General features: G+C 41.6%; 1 protein-coding gene across 2 annotated transcripts in view; it reads right to left on the reverse strand.

Moving 5' to 3' along the window:
* Window positions 1-10,504, reverse strand: part of PTPN3 (protein tyrosine phosphatase non-receptor type 3) — a 173,843-nt gene extending 163,339 nt beyond the window's left edge. For both annotated transcript variants that reach the window (XM_052788055.1, XM_052788054.1), the window contains exon 1: window positions 10,302-10,504. In XM_052788055.1, coding sequence (XP_052644015.1) covers window positions 10,302-10,428 — 127 coding nt within the window. In that variant the 5' untranslated portion in view covers window positions 10,429-10,504. The remainder of the gene's footprint in view (window positions 1-10,301) is intronic.
* Between the last annotated feature and the right edge of the window lie 248 nt (window positions 10,505-10,752).

Raw genomic sequence — 10,752 nt, forward strand, 5'->3', positions numbered from 1 at the left:
GAAGCAGGGGTAAAACCAGCACTTATGATACTGAGGTGTGGAAGGAAGGAAGACAACTTGCCTGAGCCCTCCCACAACATATAAACAAATGCCACAGGCAAAATTCAAAATGGCAAAGCAGAACCACATTTTCCATAGGCTTTTCAGTCATAGAAGCCATGACTACTAGCTATTAAAACAGACTTAATGGCTGAGAGCTTCCTGTCATCTCAGGTGGTTACAAAAATAACAGGGACGCAGGCGCTGCCAGCCTGTCCTGTGTCACGACCATGGCAGATGTCACCCTGCACGCGTGGAGAACGCCGCAGCTCCGGAGCAGTAATGGTCCCTCGCTGTTCCCGAGGGCAATCCCCATGGATAGCACAGCACCTCCTACGGAAGCGCGCTTCCCCCCACCCCCCGAGTAATTTCTCTTTAACGAAGCAAAACAAAGTTGCCCAGTATTGCTTTCTCTGAGCATGAACTACTGCTTGTAGGAAGGTGGGGTAGCTCCTTCCTGCAGGACTATGATGAGAGGAAAGGACCTGCCCTCATTTATTTAATAAATAAAATAAAGTTGCATGAAAATGAAAAATACTCTTAATGAAAGGTGTTGGATTTTTTTTTTCTTAATTAAAAAAGCAAAATCTAAATCGGAATAGTCTCCCAAATACTTCTGATAAACCTCAAAAGTTCCACCCAGTGTTGAAGGAAAAATGTTATGGAAAACATTTCTGAAGCCAGATAGAATTCTGTATTTATTAACAGGAAAAGTTCAAAAGATTAATCATACAGATTCTTTGACATTTCATCTTGCAAAAGCATGATCCTGATAAGAGAAACCTTTTGGCAAGAGCACCCTCACTGTTGAATACATGATGGTTACTCTGGAAGAGGGAACAAGAGCTAGCTTGTTGAAATGGCACAGCAAATGCAGAAGAAAAGCAGGTTTTACCAAGCACTGGTTCTAGACACTTCTGTAGAAGTTTGTTTGTCTTACAGATGCGAATGAAGTGAGAGCTGCAGTCCAAGTTCTTGGACTACCTCTGACACGGCACCGGCAGGAGGAATGAAGGTAGAAAAGCCATCTCATCCTTGCCATTTATTTTTTTCTCTCTCTCGTTCCTGCTGGTTTTAACGTTGGCAGAGGATTCTTTAGGGGGGGATCGTAAGGCCATTGTCTCTGAAGCACAGAGATCAACAGGCAGCTCAGCGAAAACCACACAGGGGGAAGAGAAATCCAAACTGCAAGCCAGCAAGGTGAGTTACTATTTCCACCCATGTTTTTTCAAGGGATTAGCTATTAATAAAGATTTAACTAAGCTCTGCTTTGCCTGTACAGCTGCAATATTAATAATAGACCTGCATCTTGTAGACCTCTTGTATTTCCTCCATGACAGGTCTGCAGCAGTGTATATAGCTCTGGGCTGTTTCTATATTACTGAAATTCGTATCATTGTGATTTTTTGACCCTTTTCCGCCATTATCATTAGAAAGAAAAATGAAAAAGTGTTTCTTCTACTCAGACTCTGCTGTCACTCCCCATGCCCACTGTGTATTATCTGCCGCCTCATTATCTGAACCACAACAGTAAAAGTACTGAATGAAACACAGACAAAAACCCTGGAGCTAACTTACAATACCCGACGTTGCATATTGCCTAACTAGCCAATTCCCTTTTGCAATCAGATTTTGATTTGATACCATGGCTGGAAATCTTGAAATTGTTTTTGATTCTGACCTTACTTCTGCCTCTCTCTTGTTTACGTACTTTTGTCACCTCTAGAAGCTTGGAGCTTTATTTCCTTTGTTTTGATTCCACAAATATTCATGGTTTAGGTTGCATGAATGTCTGAGGTTTCTAGAAAAGACTAAACCTAGGGTTTCAGGACAATGCACAAACTTCCAACTGCTATATTAAACCCTTTTTAGTAACAACCCCTAAAACATGCATCAGTATGGAAATTTTTGGTTGATAACCTTTTTTTTTTTCTGGATAGGAGTTACCTCAAACTTCAGGACACCTTAAATTCTGGCCTAATAAAGTGCTATTAGCTCTACCCCAAAATCCATCCCTGTGTCTTCTCAGTGTGGGAAGGAGGCCAGAGGGGGTGGGCATCTGTTACCTTCCTGGCAACACCAGAGGAGTTGCAGGGACTTTATTCACAAGTGGCTTGGAAACAGGCCAGCTACAGTATGTGGAAGCCATGTGAAATGCATATGGCAGTCTTGGTCTTTTGAGCTGTTGCATTCTGATAGTATGACACCAAATAAAAAAAAACCAAACAACGACATCAGATTTGACCTTCTCTGGTTCTGGACAAAACAAGCATAATATCAAGGAGGTTTTTGGCTTTCATGTCTCTTCCATCTAATACGTGCCTCCCTAGTAAACATTTTACAGATCCCAGTGGTTTCTGTGGAGCAGAAACAAATGTTACAACAAACAAATCCAAAGGAAAAGGTTTGGGTTTTGGTGTGTTGGGGTTTTTTTTTTTGGTTTTGTTTTGTTTTTTATCCCCTCTTTATTCTTTTGTCCAGAAATGACAAAATTGATTCCCAACTTGGAACACAATTGTTATGACAATAAATCAGTTGACTTCACTGCTGCTGTGCCATCCAAAATGACTTTGTAATCTGGAAAAAAATAATTGTGCTGAGGAGAAAGGGAGCAATGGCCATTTCCCAGGCTTTTTTGACCTTCTGAGCAAGAATTGGAACTTGCCTAGTGGTTTAGATGCTAATCTGTCTACCCAGTGTGTGGGTGTGCGCTGAGTCACAGCCAACATGTGCACTCACTTCTAAAACAGGGCTTCCTAAATATTTTTGCAAGGGTAACTTTTGTTTAACTTTCATTTGGCAGAGTCCCACATTGGGAATGGTCAAAAGCTCAGGAAGGACCATATGTTGTATATGGAGCTGCTAAGAACAACTTTGAAAGTTTTCAGACCTTTTTGTCTCAAACTGAAGAAGAAAAGCCCCCCCCTTCCCCCAACATGAATTAAGATACCGCTTTTTTCTCACCCACTTGCCAGCAAACCACATCTGTCAGGCTTCAAGTGCTCAACAACAACTGTCTGTCCACAGCAAAGATAAATGTCTAATTTTTTTTTTTTGGCTTTTGCGGTATTTATTTCTTTAGTCCATGCCTAGTTACTAAAACTCAAGGGGCATTCTGCTGAGGATGTTCCAGGCAACTGTAACTGTGCAAGTACTGAGCAAACAGGATACAGTGGCCATATACAGGCAGAAGGCACCGTAGAGATTTGTGCAAAGAGAAGTAATTTTTTTTTATTGTTCTGCTTATTACATAACTGGGAACATGGATAATGAACATGTTTCAGTCAGAGCATCACAGGTGTTACAAATTGCTTTCTCTCTCAGAGGCCCTATTATTAACCCAGTTACTGCTGGTAATAATACCTGCTGCTCTGCAAATAAGCCTGAAAAAAGCACTGGGGCCAGATTCAATAAAGGGCTTAGGTGACTCAGCATAAGTTGGTGTAATACCCCATATTTAAGATCTCAGGCCTTTGAGCAGAGTCTGAATCCTGAGCAACAGATCTATAAAGCGCACAAAGAGCGTTAGGTGCCTGCAATAACAACCCCAAGCAGCTTAGCATGCACCTGCTTAGACCTAGCCAATAAAGCTGGCTGGGTGGGGAGACAAACCTTAAAACCCACCTGGCAGACCTGTGAGGAGATACTGGCATTCAGGCAGGATCTGCAAACCAGATCCCTTCCGAAATATAGCTTTGTGGGCTTTTTTTTTTTTTTTTTTTCTTTTCTTCCCTTCAGAGAATCGAGCAGGCCCTAGGCTTTTTAACGTTCTTCCTTTGCCACAGTTGCCACGCATTTATAAAACACCCTGCTGCTAAAGCTGTAACCTGGGAAGTGGATGTCCTAAGTTTGGTTCCCTGCTTTGGCTGCACAGTGTGCGTGGGACCCCCCCCCCCCGGGTCCTTGCCTCCCCAGAGATTATGCAATTAGCAGCTCTAAAGTAGGTCAGTATGAGTGGGCTGGAGGGATACACTCCTCATCCTCCAGCTGCAACTGTGCAGAAAACAATTCAAGATTCATTAGTCCATAAAGCGAAAGAGCATATTAAGCAACCGAGTCATGTTTTCTCATGCTCAGGACACTCACCCGGCATGAGGGCAACCAGGTTTCTGGCCCTTGTCTACGCTTGATTTTGTGTTTTAACCAGTGGTGGTTGTATGTGAATGACAAGAAAAAGAGGTCCCAGCACGGGAACTAAAACTCAGGGATGTTACTGGAGTGAGTGCTGTAACCACCAGCAGGCTGGTGACATGGCTGGAGCAGGGCTGCATTGCCAGAGTAGCCTCTCTCCTGCTGGCCAGGCTTTCTCTCGAGAGGCTGAGTAGATCTGAACCCAACTATATTTGCATCCAAATAGATTTGAATATTCCCTATTCAAATAGGGAATGAAAATTTCCAAGTCCTCTAAGTAATTAAGCAGGCTGCTACGTAGCGCTCGGGCCGAGGAGAGGAATTTTGCATTTCAGCAGCAAACAGCGACAGCCGCTGCGCGTGATCGGGTGAGAAATAGGTCCCTGAAAGCTGAGCATGCTCCAAGGACACTTGTGGGACCGACTGTCCCTACGGTAGGCTTAGTTAGGGATGCGTACAAAGCAAGCCTTCAGTTGCTCGCTCAACTCCACCAAGGTTGGGACAACTCAAGACATGCACAGAAATACAGCTCCAAGCTCCTGGTAAACTTAAGAGCAAATAAGTCCTTGAACTTCATGACCACCAGCTTTGTTGGGATTTTAGTCTTAAGTGTTTCAGTTGGGTCAAGACCCGGATCAGAAACGCCTGTATGGATTTGACACTTATCTCCTTTTTATATGAGTGGCAGGGGATAGAGCCCGCTGCAGACTGTGGCACTCCAAGCTAGACCATCCCTCTGGAAGGAAACACCAGTTACCCCATTACAACTTTGACTCGGTGGTGATGCAGTTGACAGCACAACCGGGCCAAAAATATGATAGCAGAATTGGGTTTATTTTTCAGAGGCAAGGTCATGCTGTAGGATTGTGAGGATAAATGCAAGTAAGCAGACCCCTCACTACCAACAGCTCCACGTGGCCAATCCAGTAGAGCCTCTATCCCTTGGAAACCCAGCGCAGCAGAAACCTCACAGATGTGATGAAGAAAAACTCTCCAAAGAGTTGGAAGCCTTTCCAGACCCAGGAGCTCAGTGGTCCACAGATGCATACGCCTTTGAGATGCAAAGTACATGCTGAGCGGTATGGCAAATGTATTCCAAATCCATTTTAAAACTTCTTTCTGCTGTTTTCTTCCTCAACGTCGTTTCCCTTCCTCGCAAAGCTAGCCTAGGCCAGCCGCTCACTGTCCCTCAGAGCCCATCTTCCTGCACGGGGAGCTGAACGCCTCCAGCTGCTGGTAGCATTCCCACCCATGTTACCACAGCAGCAGAAACAGCAAAACATTAAACACAAAGATGCCGTGTGGGCAAAGTCCCTGCATCCTCTGGGTTCGTGAGAAGCCTTTATGCAGCTGCCAGGCCTCCGGAGGAGCTCCGGTTCCTTTTCCAGCCGAGCCTGGCACATTTCTGGGACAACTAAGATCATGTGTGTGCAAAACAAGTAGCCAGCACTGCTTATACCCACTATGTGTTTTTCAGAGAAGCATTTTAGTGGTCCATCTATTCAGAGTGAGCATAACTTCAACAGTTCCCTCAAATATACTTCTCAGTAATCTTTGACTGGTACAATTGTCCTTCTTGTATTTCTACCTGAGCTCCACACTTGCACTGCATAAGCCCTTCTTCCAGAGATAAGTCAACACAGAGGAATTCACGTGGAAATATCTTCCGACGTGGTGTTGAGATGAGGAGCATATGAAGAGCATGTGTATTACTTTGGAGTTGTTTTCAGTTTATTTTTTCTTCCTTTGAACATATCCGATCTTCAAAAAGTAAGGAGTGATATAGACTTCATTTCCTATTAGCTGACTACAGCTATAGATTGGATTGACATACACTGATGTGTTAATTTGGCAAGTTATCAAAAAATCAGAGCCATAAAAGCTGACAGTCAGGCAGCACAGTTCCCTGGAAAACAGATTTCCTTATATAAATCTTTTGTTTTGACAATATGACAGCTCTGTTCAAGAACAGTAACTGTACTGGGACAGTATATTTTGATTTCTCCAAGACACTCAATTTAACACTGCATGACATTTTGATTTAAAATGTGCCTTAACTGGAACTTACAGGGTGTGCGTTAGATGGATTAAAAATTGATTCCCTGGTAGATCTTTAAAAGGTAGCTTTCCATGAGGAGATAATTAGGGCTGTTTTTCTTGGGGTGTAACTGGGACCAGTTTTAATCTGACATGGCTGTATATGTCAATCCACAATCCAAACAAACAAACAAAATCTGAAGTCTTTACTGGCAAATTTGGTAGGTGATTGAAAAAAATCAGTGAGGTCATTAAGAGGGAATCACTCCTGATTTGAGGGTGATCATTCATTTAAATAGCCAGTCTAAAAAAATGCATTCTGATACGATCAAAAGATTCTTTTTAAAGACTCCTCCTAGACAATAACCACATTTTTGTCTCCTCAAGACATATAGAGAACAGAGACCTCCCACATTTTCCCATCAGCACACGCATAATACCACAGTGCTGCTCTTAAGCAGCAAGAATAAAATATATTAATTTTAGACTGCTTTTTCAAATCTGAAATGTAAGCAAGCCATCCTGAAAGTGTATGTTTGACATTTCATGGCTGGGAAAACATAATCATCAAAACCAAGCAAACAAACAAACAAAACCCCGTCACCCCAAACACAAATCCTTTTGGGCTGAAGTTTCCTTGCTTGGTTTCAACTTAAAGGTGATTGTCTTTTGGAAAGATTGAAAAAAATAATTTCAGTAGTTATTAATTGTGTGACAGATAACTAAAGTACAAGCACAAAAGTGCTTTGTATTTTAAAAAAAGTTGTTCAGACTAATTTTGTTCAGCCCAAAGTTACTTTCTTTTCCCTCCTCTTTTTTTTTTGGTAAAGTCTTAGACTAGTGTGCTTTTGCCATATGCTCTTCTAGAGTTATGAACAAAAATATATATCTGGGCTCTGGGAATGTACAAATATTACCAAAAGGAGCAGACTAACAGAAGATATTCAAAATACATGAAAAATTATGAAACCATTATTAAAATAAACAATAACACAGAGGGAGAAGTGCAAAAGGATAGCTTCTGTTATTTTTCTTTGACATTTACATTTTCAAAGAGGCTATTTAGGAACATCTAGGACTATGTCACATAGTTGAGAAGTCTGTTTACCACTGTTCCAGAAGAAACGGCATTTATTACATACATTTTGCTTTCTAAGAGGAGTAAAATCCATTGTAATGGCTAATTTAGTATATTTTCCTTTGAAAACCATCTCTGCCAAGAAGGGATTTTTGAATGGCTTCGAAAAGATTGATCAGGTGGTGTGCTGAGCCTAGTTAGGTAGCTGTGCCTATATGCAATATGTACACCTCCCACAGCATTGTTTTGACAACTAATAGTTTTTGAGACAGGAAGAAAGCCCACAACAGTAGCAAGAGTTGGTGGGATCTTAGATCTTAACCCCTGTGATGCTGCTTCAGGACATTTTATCTTCCTGGTCTTATCTGTCATGAGACAATCTCCTGGAGAGATACCTGACACCAGACATCACTAATCAGTAGTTTGCCCCAACTGCCTGGTGCAACAGAGTGACAGACCACAGAAAACCCCAGCTAATATTCACAAGGAAAGAGCAGTATTCGCCTGTGGAGTGAATACCCTGGTAGTACAGCACTGGACCTTCATGGACCTATGAAAAACATGTCCCATGACTAACTATGAGCTAATTTTTCAATGTTGTAACCATCCTGGTGTGTCTTGGAGGACAAAAAAGCCCCCCATAAATGTCCTAGTTTTCCCTTGAAAGACATTTAGGGAGACAAAAGACGTTAAGCAGAAGACACATGGAAGTGCGTCATCACTGACAGCTAGACCATAGGTTCACGTAGGTTCAGGTACGAAGTTTCAAGTTTCTTGTTGACTTCACATAGCAACAGATACAAAGCCAACAGCTCCCAACAAGTAGCTGCACACTCCCAAAGATGTACCATGCCCGTTTTGCTTAGCAGAAAGGATTTCTTAAAAGACTCAGTTTTTTATTTATAAGCTAAAATCTGCTGCAGGTTGACCTTTTGGAGCAGTCCAGGAAAGCACTTAATTTTGAGCTGAAATGCATCGCCTGCTGAAGCACAATTTGACCCTTTACAGCTAGAATGGGCCCATTCAGTGCTCAATTTGTGTTTTTAACAAGTCAGATACATGCACTACCTGTTCCTAGCAAGTGCTTAATACCGTAAATGCAACGAGGCTGGTCCTCCACATAGTCCTTTCTTCAGCCCATGGGGTAACTCCATCGGCTTCATGGGGGGGGGGGGGGGGGGGGGGGGGGGTGTCACTGCTGATTCATGCCTCCAAAAGGTGTAATTAGAGGACCCAGCTTGTCCATCCTGAGGTATTACATGGCTTCCTTCTTCCTATGGATTTATTTCCTTTGGGTTTGATTTGATTTTTTCCATGCAAATTTTTCAGCCTCTACAGTGCAGCATAGCACATTTCTGCGAAATTGAGGGCCAAACTGAGATTGAGAAATCTCCCTTTCCCTCTTACACACATGCAAAAGCAATGACACACAGTATAAAGTTGCATTTCATATACAAAACTGAGCAATTTGAGAGCTCCAGTTACCTTTTACGTCTTCCGTAAAAGGCAATTGGATGATTTTAACCCAGTATGACTCTTGTTTCCTTTTTAACATTAGAGTGAACAACAGAAAAGAAAAAAAAAAAAAAAAGAAATTGGTCCATGAAAGGGAAAAAACACTCACTTATATCGCTTAGGTTACAGCAAAGCTAAAATTAAATTATTGTCATCCTGCTTTCTAAAAAACCTTTAATAGGACACTAGGCAGCAGAAAGGAAAGCATCACTCTTTTTTTACAGCACAGATATTATAACTCCAGGTTTCATTTGAACTCTATTACAGTCAGTTGGTTACGAGCAGGCTGGCTCCTAAGTCAGCTCAGCAGGATGTTGTACGTAAGGAAAATTTTTAACTGTCTGTCATCTTTTGCATATGGGACTTTGTAGGGAGTAGAAAACAAGGCAAAACAGAAAACATCTCTCCACAGGTAAACTGCATCTTTGCTGACATCCCTGTCCCTATTCTGCTCTTGATAACCAACATAAAACCCTGTACAAAGTGACATTTTTACATCCAGAACAAAGACGATCCTTCCATCTGGAGTAAGTTTTAAATAACATCCTTGTGAAGTTGCCAAAACAAGCTGGGCTACTCAAAAGGCAATGTTTCTTGAGTTCAAAGAGAGAAGGTTTTTTTGCACTGAACTTTGTTCTGGCAGTGTATTGAAGTGGCTTCAGGACATACTAATTCCATTTCTACCTTTGCTTAATATTTTGTTCAGACAAGTCCAGTCCAGACTTAGTTACCTGACTTCATTGTAGTCAGCTACATTTCTACCTTTCTATCATACTCGTCTCCAGCACGCTGGAAATCTGACTTGGTGTTTTCCAGAAGTCTTTTAAAACATTCCTAATCATATTAAAAGCAAACACGTACAGATTTCTTTGTTGTTGTTGTTCTTTCTTGCCTGTGTTACATTTTCAAGTAATAAAAATAAAATTTCTGGTTAGCAAAGAAGTTCTGTGACAGCTTCCTTGGGGGAAGGAGGAATGGATTTGGGAATATTTGCACTGTACCATAACTCTCAGCTGACATTTGGATAAAGTATTAGAAAGCTAGCTGATGCCTTAGGAAAGAGGCTTTGCATTGTCAAAAGAAAAGACGTTGTTTTTAATCATACTGTCTTTCTAGAAAATGCTTTCACAGCACTCCAGTCTGCCACTCAAGTTACTAAATCAAAGCTCGTTGTTCACATTCTCCGCCACACAAGCAGCCCCACGCCGCAGCACTTTGCAAATACAAGTGGAAAGTCAAAGATTAAAGCAAGTGTCTTCATGACGCTTTTATATCAGAATTCTTCATACAAGTATCCTTTCTTTTGCTTGTAAGTACGCTAATCATATTTCAGTTGCATGCCTACGATATAAAGTTAATAGCTTCCTTATTTCCTTATTTTAGCATTTCCCCTCTACTCCCTCTGCCTTTTCAATTATACTAGCTAGATCATTTCTTTCATTTCCTTTCTCCAGCATCCTGTTTTCATTTCTTATAAAAAAAATCATATTTGGTCACTTACACTTTTCTTGAGGATAAGCACACGACAGCAGCATCTCTTGCTCCACCATGGTGCTGTCTGTTGCAGAGGTCAGTGGTCTTTTGAATAGCGCTTTAAGAAAATATTTTGGAAAGCTAAGCTCACTCATGCAAGCTTCTGATCTTCTCCAGTACTCTTGGCTTCTGTGTGTTGTCACATGTTATCCTCCCTCCTGAGAAACCTGTGAAACAGGTCTGGCAACATACATCTTGTGTGTCAGAAGAGTTTTAATTGATTCATTGCAACAGGTACCCACCCTCATTAAAAAAAAGGTGCTGAAAGGAGTAGTCTCTTAGCGCCTCATTTGAAATTACAGAACCTAGGGAATGTCACAGCTGGTGCACTTTAAAGGGAAACTACTTGATGGGTTTGCGAATATACAGGAAATAATTTAAAATCAATCCTACATGCCAAATAAACCACAGCTAGCGGT

This window comes from Harpia harpyja, chromosome 5 (assembly GCF_026419915.1).
Source record: "Harpia harpyja isolate bHarHar1 chromosome 5, bHarHar1 primary haplotype, whole genome shotgun sequence".
NCBI lineage: Eukaryota > Metazoa > Chordata > Aves > Accipitriformes > Accipitridae > Harpia > Harpia harpyja.